Raw genomic sequence first — 21,547 nt, 5'->3', positions numbered from 1 at the left:
ACGCTCCATTGGCATTTAGCATATGTTCTCAAGATTCTCAAGGTCAGGGAGCAATTCCTGTATCTCATGGAATGAAGCACATATTAAGCTTAAATAAATATGTCCATTATTCATGCTGTTGGTGGTATTGATAAAGACAACAGTATGAAAACAAAAGGACCTTTTACAAACAGCTTTTCTTCTTTTCTTTTTGGGACTTGAAAAGCAAAGTGATACAGATTTTGTCTTCCAGAACAAAAGAATCCCTTTCCTGCATATAAAAGTAAATAAGGTCAAGTTTCTGATCTGGAGCTGAAACAGCTAACTCAGGTCAACCTTTATTTCCCATCCCAATCTCTGCATCTTAACAGGGAGTAGTAGGGACTAAGAACAGAGCTTGAAATTATGGCCATAGGGAGCACTTTTTGCTGGCTGTCCTAAACTTTTTTTTTTCTGTTATCTCCATAGGAAGCAAAAGTGATTCTTTGTAATTTTTGCTAAGAGTACTTCCTACTACAGCTCCCCAGATGATCAGCACTTCAAGGCCTGCCTGCAGGTCTCCTTTGTCTACTGTAACCACAGCTTTAGTCCAAGGCGGTGCCTGTATGGCTACAATTTCCCCTACCTACCTACTTCTGCTCTGACCCTTCTGCGATCTTTCAAAAATGTGAATCAGATTACTTAATTTCTTTAACCGAAACTCTTTTAGACATTTCAACACTTTTGAAATATAACCTGAACTTTTTACAGGAGCCTCTGGGGGGTAGCCTGCATGACCTCCATCCTGATTTTATCCTAATCTTTCCATGATTTGCCGGTTTCCTCCCCCCAGACCTCATTTCTGTCTTGGACATGTCAAACACTTCTCTACTTTGGGACATTTGTGTGTATTTCCATTTTTCCTAATATCCTTCCTATAACTCATTATACAGCTGGTTCCTGCACATCCTTGGAGTTTGACTCAAATGTCATCACCCCAGAATAATATTTTCTAAGTGATTATAATCTATGATAATATAATTTAGATATTCATTTGTTCAGTATCTTTATTCCTATAAGATCCATGAAGATATAAATCACCCTCCTAATTTTCTCCACTAAATACCTAGTATCCATTATTTTCATGGCACACACCAAGTATTCAAAACCATGTATTGAATCAGTGTCCATCGGATTTTCCAGGCAAGAATACTGGAATAGGTTTCTATTTCCTACTCCAGGGAATTTTCCCAACCCAGGGATCGAACCCACATCTCCTGTGTCTCCTGCATTGCAGGTTGATTCTTAAGCACCACACCATCCAGGAAACCCCAAAGTTTCAATTGTGCAAGAGTTAATTCTAGAAATCTGCTCTACAACACTGACTTACATTTGACACTCTATTTGCACTTAAAAGTTTGTTAGGAGGGTAAATCTCATGTTAGGAGTTCTTGTCACTTTTTTTTTTTTTAACGAAGAAAAGAAAAATATCGTGTCAGCAATCTAGTGTTAAAGAACAAAAGAACACACTTTAAAAGTTTTAGAAAATAAGAAAACACTCGTTTTGTTATAATTAATGCTGCCACTTCCCCAATGGCTGGTAAAAATCACCAAACAACAACAACAAAATAATTTCCTTGACATGATTTCAACCTCACAACTGAAAGAAGTTCAAAGCATATTTCAAACTGTGTTTCCATATTTACATTTAAAAAGAACATTTAATTTCTTCTTTGTTATAATAATGGATTACCCTAACAAAGTTTTTGCTATTTTCCATACTCATCTAGGGTAGAAAATGATCTTTCTGGTTTGCAGTTTCTAGAAAAGGCTTTAGCAGTTGCTTTGGGAGGCAATGCTACCATTTCAATCGTCAAGCCTTAGGCAACCATTCATTTATTTCTGTCTCTTTAGATCTGCATAGTGTGGACATTTCCAATAAATGTAATCATATAATATATGGTCTTTGGTGAGAGGCTTCTTTCACTTAGCATAATGTTGTTTTTTTTAGTCATATTTCATTTATTTTTATTAGTTGGAGGCTAATTACTTTACAATATTGTAGTGGTTTTTGTCATACATTGACATGAATCAGCCATGGAGTTACATGTATTCCCCATCCCCATCCCCACTCCTACCTCCCTCTCCACCCGATTCCTCTGGGTCTTCCCAGTGCACCAGGCCCGAGCACTTGTCTCATGCATCCAGCCTGGGCTGGTGATCTGTTTCACCCTAGATAATATACACATTCCGATGCTGTTCTCTCGAAACATCCCACCCTCGCCTTCTCCCACAGAGTCCAAAAGTCTGTTCTGTACATCTGTGTCTCTTTTTCTGTTTTGCATATAGGGTTATCGTTACCATCTTTCTAAATTCCATATATATGTGTTAGTATACTGTATTGGTCTTTATCTTCCTGGCTTAATTCACTCTGTATAATGGGCTCCAGTTTCATCCATATCATTAGAGCTGATTCAAATGAATTCTTTTTAATGAATGAATAATATTCCATTGTATATATGTACCACAGCTTCCTTATCCATTCATCTGCTGATGGGCATCTAGGTTGCTTCCATGACCTGGCTATTATAAACAGTGCTGCGATGAACACTGGGGTGCACGTGTCTCTTTCAGATCTGGTTTCCTCGGTGTGTATGCCCAGAAGTGGGATTGCTGGGTCATATGCCAATCAAAAAATGGGCCAAAGAACTAAACAGACATTTCTCCAAAGAAGACATACAGATGGCTAACAAACACATGAAAAGATGCTCAACATCACTCATTATCAGAGAAATGCAAATCAAAACCACAATGAGGTACCATTACACGCCAGTCAGGATGGCTGCTATCCAAAAGTCTACAAGCAATAAATGCTGGAGAGGGTGTGGAGAAAAGGGAACCCTCTTACACTGTTGGTGGGAATGCAAACTAGTACAGCCACTATGGAGAACAGTGTGAAGATTCCTTAAGAAACTGGAACTAGAACTAGCATAATGTTTTTAAGGTTCATCTATGCTGTAGCATGTATCAGTACTTCATTATTTTTCATTACTGAGTATTATGCCATTGTATGGATATACTCAATTTATTTATTCATCAGTTGATGGGTATATGGGCTGCTGCCATTTTGAGGCTATCATGAATTACACTGCTATTAATATAGCATTAATATATTCTCCAGTTCTTAAACCATTTTATATATAAATCCTTTCCATTATTCGAGCTCTAATGGGTCACTTGTGACATGGGAATAAGCATATTTTCAAAGGATTGCCTCTGAGGACTAAGAAAGATGATTTATAAGGTTATTGTTTGTAGACTAAAAATTGCAATCACTATAGAACACATTTAACTTTTAGTATTATTTCTCATATCATTTTTGCCAGGTACCAACCACCAATTCCTTACACCAATTTTCACCATTCAAAGTACACTTAAAAAGTCAAGTTTTTGTTTAACTCCAAGAACACTAGTGAAGAAAAGGAAAGAGGGGATGAAAGTCAAGATGGATTTCCAGGTCTTTGTGGTAGCTCTTATTTTCTGAATACTTAATATGTTCAAAGCACCATGTAGTGATACAATAAATGAGATTTACTCCCTGGTGTCAGTTTAGGGAAAACATACATATGGCAAATTCCTTAAAAATAATTATTAGTTAACAAACTTAACTGCAACATGACTTGACATGGTGAATATTTTACGCACCATTTTTATATGTGTATATAATACATATATATAAATTATATAAAATATGTATATAAATTATATAATCTATGTATAATATATAATATATGCAACTATAAATTGCATACACAATTTGTAATATTTAATACATATAATACATAAAAATTATGTGTAAATATAGACTGTATATAATTAATATATATAATCCATATTTAATTAATGATTATTAAGGAATGAAAACAAGTTTCATTGAGTGCAGCACTTCCACAGCATCATCTTTCAGGACTGAAATAGCTCAACTGGAATTCCATCACCTCCACTAGCTTTGTTCGCAGTGATGCTTTCTAAGGCCCCCTTGACTTCACATTCCAGGATGTCTGGCTCTAGGTGAGTGATCACACCATTGTGATTATCTGGGTCGTGAAGATCTTTTTTGTACACTTCTGTGTATTCTTGCCACCTCTTCTTAATATCTTCTGCTTCTGTTAGGTCCATACCATTTCTGTCCTTTATCAAACCCATCTTTGGATGAAATGAAACATTTCTTTGCATGAAATGTTCCCTTGGTATCTCTAATTTTCTTGAAGAGATCTCTAGTCTTTCCCACTCTGTTGTTTTCCTCTATTTCTTTGCACTGATCGCTAAGGAAGGCTTTCTTACCTCTCCTTGCTATTCTCTGGAACTCTGCATTCAAATGAGAATATCTTTCCTTTTCTCCTTTGCTTTTCGCTTCTCTTCTTTTCACAGCTATCTGTGAGGCCTCCTCAGACAGCCATTTTGCTTTTTTGCATTTCTTTCCCATGGGGATGGTCTTGATCCCTGTCTCCTGTACAATGTCACAAACCTCCGTCCATAGTTCATCACGCTGTCTATCAGATCTAGTCCCTTAAATCTATTTCTCACGTCCACTGTATAATCATAAGGGATTTGATTTAGGTCATACCTGAATGCTGTAGTGGTTTTCCCTACTTTCTTCAATTTAAGTCTGAATTTGGCAATAAGGAGTTCATGATCTGAGCCACAGTCAGCTCCCCGTCTTGTTTTGCAGACTGTATGGAGCTTCTCCATCCTTGGCTGCAAAGAATATAATCAATCTGATTTCAGTGTTGACCATCTGGTGATGTCCATGTGTAGAGTCTTCTCTTGTGTTGTTGGAAGAGGGTGTTGGCTATGACCAGGGCATTCTCTTGGCAAAACTCTACTAGCCTTTGCCCTGCTTCATTCTGTACTCCAAGGCCAAATTTGCTTGTTACTCCAGGTGTTTCTTGACTTCCTACTTTTGCATTCCAGTCCCCTATAATGAAAAGGACATCTTTTTTGGGTGTTAGTTCTAAAAGGTCTTGTAGGTCTTCATAGAACCGTTCAACTTCAGCTTCTTCAGCATTACTGGTCAGGGCATAGGCTTGGATTACCATGATGTTGAATGGTTTGCCTTGGAAATGAACAGAGATCATTCTGTCGTTTTTGAGATTGCATCCAAGTACTGCATTTTGGACTCTTTTTTTGACCATGATGACTATTCCATTTCTTCTAAGGAATTCCTGCCCACAGTAGTAGATATAATGGTCATCTGAGTTAAATTCACCCATTCCAGTCCATTTTAGTTTGCTGATTCCTAGAATGTCGATGCTTACTCTTGCCATCTCCTGTTTGACCGCGTCCAATTTGCCTTGATTCATGGACCTAACATTCCCGGTTCCTATGCAATATTGCTCTTTATAACATCGGACCTTGCTTCTATCACCAGCCACATCCACAACTGGGTATTGTTTTTGCTTTGACTCCATCCCTTCATTCTTTCTGGAGTTATTTCTCCACTGATCTCCAGTACCATATTGGGCACCTACCGTCCTGGGGAGTTCCTCTTTCAGTATCCTATTTTTGCCTTTTCATACTGTTCAGCAAATTTGGAAAAATCAGCAGTGGCCACAGGACTGGAAAAGGTCAGTTTTCATTCCAATCTCAAAGAATGCTCAAACTACCACACAATTGCACTCATCTCACATGCTAGTAAAGTAATGCTCAAAATTCTCCAAGCCAGGCTTCAGCAATATGTGAACCGTGAACTTCCAGATGTTCAAGCTGTATTTAGAAAAGGCAGAGGAACCAGACATCAAATTACCAACATCTGCTGGATCATTGAAAAAGTGAGAGAGTTCCAGAAAAACATCTATTTTTGCTTTATTGACTATGCCAAAGCTGTGTGGGTCACAATAAACTTTGGAAAATTCTGAAATAGATGGGAATACCAGACCACCTGACCTGCCTCTTGAGAAACCTGTATGCAGGTCAGGAAGCAACAGTTAGAACTGGACATGGAACAACAGACTGGTTCCACATAGGAAAAGGAGTACGTCAAGGCTGTATATTGTCACCCTGCTTATTTAACTTATATGCAGACTACATCATGAGAAACGCTGGGCTGGAAGAAGCACAAGCTGGAATCAAGATTGCTGGGAGAAATATCAATAATCTCAGATATGCAGATGACACCACCCTTATGGCAGAAAGCGAACAAGAACTAAAGAACCTCTTGATGAAAGTGAAAGAGGACAGTGAAAAAGTTGGATTAAAGCTCAACATTCAGAAAACTAAGATCATGGCATCCGGTCCCATCACTTCATGGGAAATAGATGGGGAAACGGTGGAAACAGTGTCAGACTTTATTTTTGGGGGTCCAAAATCACTGCAGATGGTGACTGCAGCCATGAAATTAAAAGACGCTTACTCCTTGGAAGGAAAGTTATGACCAACCTAGATAGCATATTAAAAAGCAGAGACATTACTTTGCCAACAAAGGTCCATCTAGTCAAGGTTATGGTTTTTCCAGTGGTCATGTATGGATGTGAGAGTTGGACTGTTAAGAAAGCTGAGCACTGAAAAATTGATGCTTTTGAACTGTGGTGCTGGAGAAGACTCCTGAGAGTCCCTTGGACTGCAAGGAGATCCAACCAGTCCATCCTAAAGGAGATCAGACTGGGTGTTCATTGGGAGAACTGAAGCTGAAGCTGAAACTCCAATACTTTGGCCACCTCATGCAAACAGTTGACTCATTTGAAAAGACCCTGATGCTGGGAGGGATTGGAGCGGGAGGAGAAGGGGATGACAACAGATGAGATGACTGGATGGCAAAACTGACTCGATGGACATGAGTTTGAGTAAACTCCAGGAGTTGGTGATGGACAGGGAGGCCTGGCGTGCTTGATTCATGGGGTGGCAGAGAGTCGGACACGACTGAGAGACTGAACTGATCTAAACTGAAAATAAGTTTTCCAAATGATTGTATCACAGTGCTAGATATATTTTGGTTACTAAAGTGGAAAGGGGAATATTTTATTTAGACAAAAATGGAGTGAAAATATTTGGCAGTTTTTTTATAAACTATCGTCATATATATGAAAGATGAAAAGAAGATATGATAATATAGATGAATATATTGATAGCTGTATAGAGGGTATATATTATTATATATTTATATTATTGTATCATAATTCAATATGTTATCACACAGCAACATTTTAAATACCTTTAAAAGAACCAGAAAAAATGTTAAACCTTAATAATTTTATATAAACTAAAATAAATTTCAGTGAATACGCTCCTTTGCCGAGTTACAGTATAACCATAAACATGTACTTGATTTTAAGGGAGGTTTATGGATTTTATGATAATGGAAATGCATTATTCTTAATTAGGCCAATGTTTGAAAATTTAGGATATTCAGTCTTTTCCCCAGTTGATTTTAGAAAAGTCCAGCAACAAGTACAGTGAAATCCACTAGAGGGAGCTGACAGGATTGTAAAGTTGTATTCCTTCATTCCCTATTAGTAAAATAAACTCCTCAGCAAAAAATGACTTTGAAGTAAAAGGGGGGAAAAAAAAAGCATTCATTTTTCAATACATGACCTCACCAGGAAATAAAAGGAAAAAACATTAGAAAGTGAGGAAAGCCCATATATTACACTATGCTGATTCTAGAAATGTTATTGTGTGGTAAATTTGTTGCATATTTACAAAGGAAAGCAATTAAAAATGCGTGTGTTCCAACAAACTTAAAGTCTCAGTAGAAAACAAATATATGCTCTTGTGCTCCTCATAAAAACTCTAAGTATAACTTTTAAAAAATATTTTTATCTTAATGCTTTGAAATCTAGTTTTACTCTATACTCCTCTGTGTGTACATATATATACATATGCATATATATATATGGTGACTCAAAAACCCTTTCACTGATACTTAAATGTGCTCAAAAACCTGCTTGTCAAAGGAAATTTTGTCTTCAAAAGTAGGCTGATGAGTAGGGGTATTTGGACTGTGTATGAATATCCTAAGAGCAAATTGGTGAAAGACAAAAGAGACATCCTGAAAAATTTGCTAGTCATATGTAGGTAGTTGCATAATTGCTCCAAGGTTATGTTGTATTTTACCAGTAAACAAGAAAAAAGAAGATATGGTATAGTTAGAGTGATCCAATAGTAAAATGCAGCCCAAAGAATAATTTGCCCTTGGCTGAGTTTCAGTTGCCACATGTATGCTACAGCTATAATAATCTTCATAGAAATTGATAGAAGTATTAGCAAGACACCTAGCTAGATATTCTTGTACATGAAGCAAACTGGATTTGATGAAAACCTACTAACAGGGCTTCAACAGCTCTTTTATTTCCTTCCATGTTCCAAACATCAGATTGTAAAATTTGCAACTTGCCAAGGAGAAGTTATGTCTCTATACAACATATGCTTTATTTGTTTCTCATAGTCATGAAATTATAATGGAGGGAGAGAAATGGAAATCTAACATATCTGTTTGCCTACAATAGCATTTCATTACTTGTTACTACAGGTTGTAGGGAGCATGGTTTCTTTGGTGAAAATCATTCTTTCATGTTAGTACTTACTCTTTTCATGACAAGTAACTAATTAGGAAAATACAGAGTTAGTCATGGTAAGTATTTTTACTTACTTGTCTGTAGCTCTTTCTCTCTGGCTTGCATATCAGCAAAGACTTGGTTAAAATGATTTGTAAAGGCCACAAAGTCTGCATCCAGGAACATTGGCCCTTGTCCTTTCTCTTTCAGGGCTATGCTTTGGATTTTTAATCTCTCGATTTGAGGCTGAAGAGCTGACAGCCGGTTGACTTCATCCTGTACCATAATTTAGAGTATTAAATAACACTGTTACTTTGCATACATTACAGTTGTGCAAAGGAAAGTATTGAAAGGCAGTGACTCAAGCTTAGCTAAAGGCCTTTATCAGAAAATTGATAACAAACATCCAAGATGGCTCAAGCGAGCCTCCAGCATACGTCATCAATTTGAGAATACCATGGCTCTTCACTCAACAGATACCATCGTGAACAACAATTTTTAAATTTCAAAATGCCATTATTTAGAACATCACCAGGTATGGATTGATACAGTTGAAAAGTACTATGAATGACCTTACATCTTTTTCATAAATCAAACACAGATGTTCCTTTACAACTCTCATCTCAAAATTGTGCACCTTTGCTTCAAATTCTAAGCTTATCCAATGAACAATTTTCTTCTGTAAATTCATTTGTGTAGAATATAAATTATATATATATGCATACATATCTATATATGTCTACATATATATTAAATTAAGCCACATATATGCATGTATATTAATGTTATATAGATTACACATATGCATGTAGAATATATATTGTAATCATATATGTACACATATATTTGTAATTTACATACTAATAGTATATACACTCACACACTTGTGTCTATAATTATCTAAGTTTTGTATGATCTTACTTCTTCTGACTGAATAGGCAATTGTTATCATTTTAATTAGAGGGACTCTTTGCTCTGTTTAACTCTTGTTTTCCTGGCATAATTGTTAATAACACTCCTTTTCACTCTCAAGACTATTCTGATTTGTTTGATCAAGTCACATGGACATTCTGCCAGGCTATCCAGTGTAGTAGTCTCTAGTCAACTGTGACTACTAAGCATCTGAAAAGTAGTTAGTCCAAATTTAGATGTGTTGTCATCGTAAAACATACACTAGATTTCAGAGTTGGTATGAAAATACAAACTCACATAAATTTAAATAATTATTAAATCTTAAAATGATATTTTTTGATATTTCAGGGTAAATATAACACATTATCGAAATTCACTGACTTACTTATTTTTTTCCTATTTCAATGTCATTTTTAGAGCATTTAAAATTACACATGTAGTTCACATTTGTGGCCTGCATTCAATTTCTTCGGAATGGTGCTGTTCTTAATACAAATGTTTTCAAACTCTTTTTTCTCCAATAAGTTGCAATTCATAAGTATCTGATACATATGTAATTTGAACTCAAAGAAATTAAAATTGTTCTTTTTTAAAGTATTATTACCATTATTGTTCACTTAGAAATCATAACTATGCTACCTCTAGAAAAAATACTTCAGGATTCTTTACCATTCAAAATATAAAAAAACAGGATAATTAAAATTAAAAAATTGGATCACAAGCCAACTGAAAGTGAAAGTCATTCAGTTGTGTGTGACTCTTTGCGACCGCATGGACTATACAGTCCATGGAATTCTCCAGGCCAGAATACTGGATTGGATAGACTTTCCCTTCTCCAGCAGATTTTCCTGACCCAGGGATCGAACCGAGGTCTCCTGCATTGCAGGCAGATTCTTTACCAACTGAGCTATCAGGAAACACAAGCCAATTAGAAGGGAAAATTTATAGAATTATAGTAATTATGAACAAAATATAAATCTCACCTTCATGGAAATTAGAGTAAAAGGTAAATATATATATATATATATTTGTATGCATGCATACTCTTTTAGAGAAAGTAACATTTGTCTTAGGAATGAATAAGTTTATCACATAGATCATTTTATCTATTTTTAGAAGATATAAAGATAACTTTCTGGGAAATTTTGGTATGTGATTATATCAGTATGAGTTGATTCATCTGGTAGGTGAAAATGAAAGACATTTAAATAAATGAGGAGATGACCCCCATCTCTCCCATTCAAATATAAAGCCTCTTGATCAAGTGTGAGAGGGTAGGTGTATATTCATAGATGAAAAATAAGAAAGAGGCAAAAGGTAATATTCTGTGATTTGGATCATAGAATTACAGACATTCACTTTGTACACTAGACTTGCAAATGGTACCGTTGACATCTGCTGTGAAACATTTAATAACCCAATTTACATTTGGCCAGATGGAAGGCCGTCATTCTCCCTGTTTAGGGGGCTATATAAGGAGCCTACAGTATAGCAAAGTATACTCTGCAAAACAAAGAGAACTTTGAAACTAATAAAACATTTGGGCAAATGTTCAGCTGGGACCTTAAAGTTCTGATAGTAAATTATAGGAAACATCATTCTGACCTCAAATATTTAACATTTAAAAGATGTTAACAATGATAACAGTTACTCATTATTTACATAAAAAAGCCTTAGTGTGGTTGGTCCTCCACAGTAAGGCATGTTCTCTGAGTTTGTTTATCCTTTAAAATTGTATGTTTACCCTGGAAAAACGTTTATTTTTCTCAGGAAAATGTCCATGGATTTCTTCCAATTACTAAAGTGCTCCCTAGCCCTCAACATGTCAAGAACAGTTCTGGTAAATATGAGTCTGAGTTAAATCTGCACCTTACTCCTAAAAACATCTCCAAATAACAGACTACACCGACAAATAGGAAGGGGTAATTGATTTACCTATCACTGATCACAACAAAGTAGTACAATTTCACCTGCTGTGTGAATGATCTTGAGCTATCCTGCTAAACATTGTACCTAAGGTGATACATCAAATTAATAGAAACCAATGGGGAAGAGAGAAAGAGTAAGGGTGATAAAAAGGGATGGAATCATATCATCAGAATTTGGAACTTTGTGGCTGAATGCAGGAAAAAAATAAAGAATTAATTTCACTTAGGATGACTTCTCTAACCCTGAAGGAATATTTAAGATATATAACTCCCAGTGATCTCCATCCTCTCCTCAGAAAGAGACCAAGGCCCTAGTGTGCCCTAAGAGTCATTGCTTTGTCTCCTATGTGAAAATTGAAAGTGTTAGCTGTTCAGCCAGGCTCTTCTGTCCATGGGATTCTCCAAGCAAGAATGCTGGAGTGGGTTGCCATTTCCTTCTCCAGGTGATCTTCCTGACCCAGGGATCGAACCCTGGCCTCGTGCACTGCACAAAGATTCTTTACCATCTGAGCCACCATATGCTTGCATTTTTGCCTTTTTATGCTCAGTATTCACCTCGGCCTTATTTCAGTTCTTTGGTCATTGCTCCCTCCCACCATGTTTGTTCTGCCTGAAGCCTCCTTCCCTGCTGTTCTCCTAATTTCAACTCAAATGTACCTGCCTCAAGGAAGCTGCCCTTAGTGGTTCTGTCTAGGTCAGGTTTTCCCTGTTAGATAGTCTCCCAGAACTCTGTTTAAAATGTTTGCCCCAGTGGTAATTTTATATCTGTTTATTTAATCATTTACTTAATGTCTTCTCATCTACTCTACAATAATGTTATGAGGGTAGGATCAATGAATGCTCATGCTGACCTTCGCAAAACTTAAGTGCCTGCCACCCCAGTAGGTCCTAAAGGTAGAACTATCACCCCAGCAGGATTGGAAGGAAGGGCATCAAGCCAGAGAAGATTATTCTCAAATCTTAAATTTTGGACTTGATTAGGATCTATCATCCTTTCTTTCTTCCCTACTTTTATTCCTTTAGGAATGGGAATGCCTTTCCCTATGCCTGTCCCACCATCATATTTTGAAAACACATATGTTGTCCTGGTTTTAATGGTCCACAGTCAGAGGGGCATTTTATCTCAGGATGAATTGTATGTTGAGTCTCACCCATATCTGATTTAAATGATGACAAGATTTTGGACTTTAGAGTTGATGGTGGAATGAGTTATGACTTCTGGACTTTGGGGGCTCATGGTATGTGACAAGGACATAAATAGGGGGCAGGGGAAGAATCAGTGGACTGGATGATGCCCCCCCCCCCAATTTACGTGCAGAAACTCTAACCTCGAAAGGTGGCTATAATTGGCTATGAGGTTTTTAAGTAAGTAATTAAGGTTAAATCAGGTCTTAAACGCAAAGTTTTTATCTGATAGGATCAGTGGCCTTACAAGGAGAGACAGATCTTTCTCCTTCCATGCACATGTGCCAAGGGAAGGCCAGGTGAGAACGTGGGGAGAAGGCAGCTGTCTGCAAGCCAGAAAGAGAGTTCTCACCAGAAGCTGAACCTTGCCAGACATTCATCTAGGACTTTCAGCCTCTAGAACTGTGAGAAAATAAACTTCTTTGTTTAAGCCACCTAGTTGACGGTATTTGTTATGGCAGCCTGAACCAGTTAATACACTTAATATCATTCTTGGCCACATTAGAGACATTGAATATGTATTTTATGGATGAATGCATTTTGAAGATGCAATTAATGTCTATATTTGAATTTCAAGAAACAGGTTAAAGAACTATCATCAGATTTTTTTATTGCAAGAAATGATATAGGTGAAATATTCCACTAATTCACAGAACAAAGTCATGGATTCTATTCTTTAATAGCAAAATGTAAATGTATCTAGAATTATAGGGAAAAGAAATTCCCTACACTTGTATATTTAGCTAATAAAATAAATGCCTCACTATATGGTATTCTTTATCCAAAAATGTATTTACTAAATGTATTTACTTCCTAGTAAAGCTGTAGTTTCATTATGCGAAGAAGAATCATCAAATCCTTCATTTGACTTCCCCCTCAAAATAATTTTGAATTCCCCATCACTTTCAGGGTTCAATAGCCTCCAAACCAACCCTGTCATCTCTCCATCTTCAGTTTCCCATTATTTAAACCATTATTTCCAAAGTATGCAGATTAACCCTCATTTATTGCTTTTAAAATTAAACCCAGTCATCTCAGTCTACCCTTAAAGTTCATCCTGGAAACCTTTTCATCTATCCTGTAAGCAACTTCCTACTTCCCATGAAAAGTGTTTTAACTATGCAAACTAACATTTTGTAGTTACTACTTATGCAAAAAGTTCAAGTTGTTTCTATTGATATATCCCTTGTTTTCTCACACATGCAGAGTACTCTTTTAGTCTCTTTCGCAGCCCTTTTGTGTGTGTTGTATCTTGATTACCCTACTAGATACACAGCCCAACCTTCTCCTGTAACCTAGAATGACAGTTATAGACTACCGCTTTTCGTCCTCTGACTTCTGATTAATTTTAGTTGATGGGGAGTCCTGTTCAGATTCTGGAGGCAAGAAAGAGAGTAAAACAGAGTCTCTATTTTTCTGCCTCCATTCCTGTGTTAGCACTTGGACTGGCTCTGAAAGCTGTCTTTACAATGGACATCTAATTCATCTTCAGGGTTTCTGTAACTTCTCTCTCCCTGATCCCTTCTATTTTAAGAATAATAACAGCTCTGATGCTGGGTTACTGTACTATCCCTTGAGATTCCTCTATATTCCAAGCACATATAAAAAAGTATTTTTGTAAATGACCGTCCTCTAATTATCCAAATTTAATAACTGCCATTTTGAAAGATTTTCCTCATATATCCAATTATATAGGATATCAGCTGCTTGTGTTTGTGTGAATTTCACATTTTGAACATATGACTGAGTTTTCCTCTTAACATTATAAGAAAGAGCTCCAAATTATTTTCCACTTTCCATAGGATACATGTGGTTCCCACATTCCAATACTGCCTCGTCATTTTGCAATCTGACAAAATCAATTAATTATGTGTAACTAAGCTTTTCGGGACTCGGGTATCCATATTTTACCTATTTTAAATGAGTTTTGTCATTTTTATTTTAATCTTTACTGTGTTTCACTAATCCCTTAAGAGGAAAATTTTACCATTAAGTACTCTGCTATTCTTCTGGAAATTTCTAAGAAATTGCTACTTATGATGCTCCAAATAGGAGCAAAGATTCTTACCTTACAATTTTTTAACTGGCTTTTAACTGCTGTTGACTCTGATGGGGTAGTGGGTTGGGTTTTCAACCAGTTTTCTGCAGTAGTTGTCATCTGCTCCAATTGTTGTAGCTGATTATAGAAAGTGATGATGCTGTTCTGATACTCCAGCCAGTTAAGTCTCTCACTTAGCAATTGGCAGAACTCGATCCACCGGCTGTTCAGTTGTTCTGAGGCTTGTTTGATACTGTCAGCATTAACACCCTCTAGAAACACAAATTTAAAAAATATATATATATCCACTGAAGCCACAAACTGAAAGACATTAGCTGAAAACCAATGTTGTCTCAAGTTTAAAACTATTCATCATCTGAATGATTTCAAATAAATTATTTATTGAAGAAGCTGAAGTATCAATACGATTTCTCATTATTGACTACAAATTGCTGGAGTTGCATTTTATCAAATAATATGAATACAACAAAGTACTAGATAAGGATACATAAGATATAGTAGAGTAGAATACATTTAAATAAAAACAAAAAATGTACAAAGTTATGATGGGGGATGGAAGATTACAGACAAATAGCTTTTTGGATATTTCCAAATAAACGTTGAATATCATGTATGTTATTAAACTATACGGTCTAAAAAGTAACATATTTTTACTTTTTAAAAAGATTTACAATTAGTTGAATTGTTATATTTGGATTTTTTGTTTGAAATCCTTTTATTGATCACTGTGTCATACATGTCTTTAATTAAAATATGGACATAAAAATTTAGATTTCCAATTTCTTTTTAAAGGATTTTATTGGCCATCTAGTTGATTTATAGTGATATGTTAGTTTCAGGTATACAGCAAAGTGAATCAGTTATACATACACATGTATCCACTCTTTTAGATTCTTTTCCCACAGGCCATTACAGAGTATTAAGTAGAGTTCCCTGTGCTATATAGCAGGTTCTTATTAATTATCTATTTTATATACAGTAGTGTGTATATGTCAATTCCAATCTCCCAATTTATCCCTCTCCTCTCCTTATTCTCTGGTAACCAGAAGTTCGCTTTCTACATCCATGACTCTACTTCTATTTTGTAAAAAGTGAACATGTATTTTTTTTTTTTAATGTTTCTTTCTTTTTTTTTTTTTAATTTTTTTATTAGTTGGAGGCTAATTACTTCACAACATGTATTTTTAAAAAATCAATTTAATTATCTGTTTATGCTATACAAAGCCAGAAATAAGCAGACTGCACATGAGTCCAAAGAAAGAAAACAAGCATTAGGAAAAATAATGTTTCTAATTATAAAGAAGATTTTTAAATTATTTACACATCATTTACAAATGTGGAGGTTGATCTGAATATTTGAAAACCAGCTATAGAAATACTTAAGCAGAAAAAAATCTATCAAGGGCAAAATGGAAACATAACCATATCATTATCAACTTTAGCCTTCTAGAAAACCTACTATGTCTTATAGAATATGCTGTCTTTTAACATATGTCATCTCATTTAATTTTTTTTCAAAGTGTGATATGTAACTAATGCTGTACTAATGAGAGTACACCAATATCACAGTATTAATTCTGTATTAATTCTGTAGTGTTCACAACATGTAAATGTTCTTATACACACAATTGGTTTACATAGCAATTTACTTAATAAATTACACTAAAGAAAAATATTAAATATAATATGGACATTAAAACATAGCTATGTAAAAGTGATTAGCCTCCAACTAATAAAAATAAATGGAAAAAAAAGAAGTGGGAAAAAAAAAACATAGCTATGATAGCACTGATAACTTCCTAATATTTCTGAAATACTGAATACTCAAATGTTTCCTATTCTTACATATATTCACAGATCTCAAAAGAGATCATAAGCTCAGTGTAAGAGTCTTCCTCTAGATTAAAGTATCTAAGGGGCTAATGTGAAGACCAACTTGTCCAGGAGAATCTACTTCTATGAATGTCCATTTTATACAACTTTCTGATAATATGATTTAGTTAAAGGACCAGTAAGTTATTAAGAAGTCTGAAGACCATCTCTAGCAAATATGAGGCCTGAAGTTCTGCTAACTTGTACATGCCTCCCCTTTTACTCTTTCTAGAGAAAAAAAAACATGGATTTGAAATTAACAATTATATTATTTTATTCTCTTTTACTTTACTCTGCTCAGATACTCTGATTTTTATTTTGTCAAAATTATGCTATGCTTCCAAACCACATCTCTCTCAATTCATTTGAAACACAGCTCCAGTTTTGCTAATTTCAGAGTTTGACACTATTCAAGATGATACTGCAGAAAACAAACCACAAATATCATTTCCACATATACAGCTATAAAAGGCAGCCTGTGGTTTGCAGGAGTAAACTATTCCTCTAATACCCTTGTAGTAGTTAAGGAAGCAACTGGTTTTATTGACACATTGAGACATCTGGATGTTTTGTGGGATATTCTGCTTGGGATAATTTGGTTTTGAGCAGTGACCAAGAATTATACCAAAATATGTTCCGAGGGATGCCACTAAGAAACTATAGTTATAAAATGATCATGTTTGTTGCAAAGTATAAGAGAAGAATCCAAATGTCCGGTCATATACTCATTTTGAGAAAAAATACTATGATAAAATGCTGATATTATTGCTGGAAAATGAAATGAAGTAATTTAAAAATACACAGGGTAGAAACAGTAAATTATGTTAGAAAATGACTCAAAAAATGTGCCATGGATCTAAAGGACCAGATGTTTAGGAGAAATATTTTCAGCACATATTAAATGTGAATAAGCACTTAGAAGAAGGGAGTCCTTGGTAGTCCAAGTCCATGATAGACAAATGAGAAATGCTAAAGTAAATTAAAAGTACTGACAGAATGATGCTGGATTGAATTTATTTAGCATTAGTCTAAATGATAAGGGAATACAGAAAATATTATCTCACTGTTCCTGAGGTCAACCATATGAAAACCCCTAAGCAACTGGAAAAAATAATAAATTAATTTTCATATGAATAATCCATGTTAATTTACTCAGCAAAATACAAATCAAATTATACTGAAGTATCAGTAAGTTCTATGGCACCTAATAAAATCCAGAGATAGAATTTAATGAGTCCTTGACTATTACCCAAAACTATCAGTTCAATGTCATGCCTAAAATATGTCCAAATGCTAAACATTGCTACAAAAGAAATTAATATAAATGGGAAAAGTGAATTGAGTACCATTCCACTTTGAAATCTACAGTACTCTTCACTTATAAGCATATTGACTTTTACAACTGAATAAAGGGAATGAAAGTATAACAACAGGCACAAGAAGGATCACTTACTAGGGTAAACGGCAAAGGCAGGCAAAAGGGTATAAAAGCTCACAGCAAGAGCTCTGGTATCAGGCACACCTGAGTTCAAATCTGACCCCTCCCTTTACTAAATGAGTGAACTGGGTTCTGCTAAGTACTCTTATTGGACTTTACTTTTTTCATCCATGGAATGAGGATTGACATGTACACACTGCTATATATAAAATAGTTAACTGACAAGGACCTACTGTATAGCACAGGGAACTCTGGGCAATACTCTGCAGTACTCTAAATGGAAAAAGAATCTGAAAAAAAAAATAGACACAAGTGTATATATAACTGAATCACTCTGCTGTACCCCTGAAAGTAACACAACACTGTCAATCAACTATACTCCAATATAAAATAAATTTTTTTTAGAAATACAATTGACTTTATTGAACACCTATCAGGGTTCTGAGTTAACATGTGTGAATCGTTACACCAAACATGACATATACCAGGCAACCAATAAATATTAGTCAATGTTAATATAAAGAAATGCAAAAAGAACCTATAGGAAACAAGGAAAAAAGATCAGATCTTTCAAATGGTGAAATTAGGGACCGGAGGAGAGTTTTTAATGACTGAGAAAGATCATTTGTGAAAAATAATAAATAATTTTTAAAGATAGTAGTAATTTTATATAATGTGGGATAAAGTATATTTATACATTTTATAAGAAATCATATCAATCAGCAATGAATGTATAAGAGCTTATTAGGGAATCTTGGAATAATCAGTCATAAATTTATAATTATTTGAAATTCAAGTTATAAAGGATAGCCATGTCAAAAGTTAAAAACAGAAATTTCTACGTCACTGAATAATATATGATTTTGATGGCAGAAAATCAGACATTTTATTATTAAGGCTTTATATGGAAATACTGTATTAATTCATATATGAATATGCTCCCTGCTCAACAAGAGTATATCCTGTCTTTCTAAACTATAAAATCCCCTAAGAAAAATGTTTCCACTGGTAGTATCTGATAGAATTCTCAGCTTAGAGTAGGTATAAAATAAACACACTTTACCTGTGAACTTGCCCAACACAAAATTAATAGCTTATTTCATACAAATACAAACACTAGGGAAGCAACAGTCACAGATGCAAAAAGCCAAATACAGAGACCCAGGCATTCTCTTGTCCTTCGAATTTGATTTAAAATACTTGGAGGAGGGATCAACTAAAATTGGAAATGTTATTACTTCAACTTCATGAATTAATTGGCCACCTATTATCTACTACTAGTAATGAGATTATGAAAAAGTCCCTTAAAACTTTTCAGAATCAATAAAGGTACTGTTTCCCCAGAAAATACACCCATGTGAATAATTTTATTATTCAATATAATTGTTTTATGTGTATTTCATAGAATTATGCTTCTTAACTGAAAACTTTGTTTCAAGACAGTTTATAAGTGCAGATACCTGCAAAGTTTTAAGTATCAACTGTTTGAGCATCTGTTTTTCTAATTTTTTCTTAGCTACTTAAGAACACAAACATTAACTCACCAGGCGTTATGAACAATACTTATGGAAACCATTTCGTAGTAGCACATTAGAATCTCAGGGATAATGGATCATAATCCGTTCACATTTCATATTCTAAACAACCCCTGAAATAGTCTATGAATAAATATATTGCACCCAGAGGAAATGGATCATTACTTGAAGTGCATCCATTAATTTTATTACTTGTATACAGTGCATAACAGACTGTTAGAATAATTTTAATTGTGCACCACCTTCCATGCAAGTACTTCAAAACTGCCACTTAAAGTGAAGTATTCCTCATCAAGTATATTCATCATTAGCCATGAAGCCAGGGTAGAATAATACAAAACCTGTGTTTTCAGAGCTCTTGAGTTAGAAGAATATTTGGAGTGAAAACTTAAAATAAAGTTGCTAATAGTCTCCTGTTTTTGTTGCATATTAAGTGAGGGTCATTACAAATCCATTTGGCATTTAATATAACAGCCTAAAATGTAATTGAAACTTAATCAGAGTCCATGAAAGTAAGGTCTGAGTATTATAGACTAATTCTAGGGTGTTTTCTGATGACGCTGACTTTTATACAACTGCCACATCATCTTGTTTTAAAAATAATAACTTTAAATAAATAGGTTGGGCATAAAATTCATGTCCCTAATAAATCTAATATATAAATTTACAAATATAACTTTTTTCATTTTTTTCTTTTTCTAAACAGCACTGAATTATAAGAGGAAAAATGTCAGATCTCTACTCGTATTTGCTTTTGTGACTAATTTTCCACACCAGTGACCTCTTTAATTTCCTCCCTTCACACACACACTACACTCACAAACACACAAAGACACACACAGACACACACACCAAGAACCGAGTCTCTTCCTTTGGAGATTAAAGTTAAACAAAGAAAAATGTGTCTGTCAATTAACAACATTTATTGAGTGTGAACTCTGTGTAGACCATTATCCCAAGTGTCACGTGGAAAAACAGGAAACATAAATCAAGCTGCCCAGAACTCAGGAAAGAGTAAGAGAAGAGGAAATGAGTACAACCGTGGAAAGCTACTCATTCATGATGGAGGGGCTGGACCACTGCACACAGTACCATTTCCATGCCCCATTGATATACAGAGCAGCTACAAAATCACTTCCCATTAAAATATACAATTAGAATAGTTATTGCCTCTGAAAATACTTCACAGTGATGTGAAAAGATAATGAGAGGTTTGCCAAACTGAGGTGAGTCAAACTGACCCTAATGCTTGCCCTTACCCATCTGACAAAGTTTTGCCCAAATTCAAATGACATCATTCATTTTAAAGTATTTAATGAACTATAAACCAAAATATTAAAAATACAGTTCCATACTTAATATTATGGATAAGAGGAGCCCTTTTCTGTGATATCAGTCTGTGCTATTTAATTATGATACTTAGCAGACTTACTATTAGGTTTTACCTTAAACACTATAATCTAACACTCATGGGATGATGGTTTTGAAATGTTCTTTTAGTCTAACATACTAATAATTACTACTTTTATTTAAACATTTCCTTAATGTGATTGTCTTCAGGCTCTTAATTAACACACAGAAAACTACAATTAGAAATTGAAAGTGAAGCACAATTTAATGTAGAAAACATTACTAACCCTATTAGATAATTATAGGATCTCCTCTGGAAATTGTGGTAAAACCATTTTATAGTTTAAAAAAAAGGAAACTGAGCTACGCTTATGTTTTTAAATGAATGTTTTGATGCAACATTTTGGTAATTTCAATATTAATAAAGGAAAATTATTTATCAAACCCAGGGTCTTTTTTGTTATATCTGACTGAAAAGCAGACTAAATATTTGATACAAGAACATTATTTTACAAAAAGAATTAAAAATGAAGTCTAATGCTAAATAGATAAAAATGAAGTGAGCATAGTTTTAGGCATAAAACTGTTCTAGACTCTCCTGAAGTCCCATAATCTCATTCAAACAATAAAAAGCTTTTGCTCTGAAGTTATGCAAATGAGTTAAAAAGCTGTTCAAAATAAAATACTTGAAACCTGTGTTTATAAATAATCTATATTACTGATATAATAGCAAGATACTTGATATTTATAGCTAAAAT

General features: G+C 34.7%; 1 protein-coding gene across 9 annotated transcripts in view; it reads right to left on the bottom strand.

Annotated features, from left to right (window-relative positions):
- The window catches only part of DMD (dystrophin), a 2,565,910-nt gene that overhangs the window by 1,406,660 nt on the left and 1,137,703 nt on the right, over positions 1 to 21,547 (bottom strand). For all 9 annotated transcript variants that reach the window (XM_043895268.1, XM_043895262.1, XM_043895270.1 and 6 more), the window contains 2 exons: positions 14,604 to 14,845; positions 8,606 to 8,786 (listed from right to left, as the gene is read on the bottom strand). In XM_043895268.1, coding sequence (XP_043751203.1) covers positions 8,606 to 8,786; positions 14,604 to 14,845 — 423 coding nt within the window. The remainder of the gene's footprint in view (positions 1 to 8,605; positions 8,787 to 14,603; positions 14,846 to 21,547) is intronic.

Source organism: Cervus elaphus, chromosome X (assembly GCF_910594005.1).
Source record: "Cervus elaphus chromosome X, mCerEla1.1, whole genome shotgun sequence".
NCBI lineage: Eukaryota > Metazoa > Chordata > Mammalia > Artiodactyla > Cervidae > Cervus > Cervus elaphus.
This window is presented reverse-complemented; position numbering and strand designations above follow the sequence as displayed.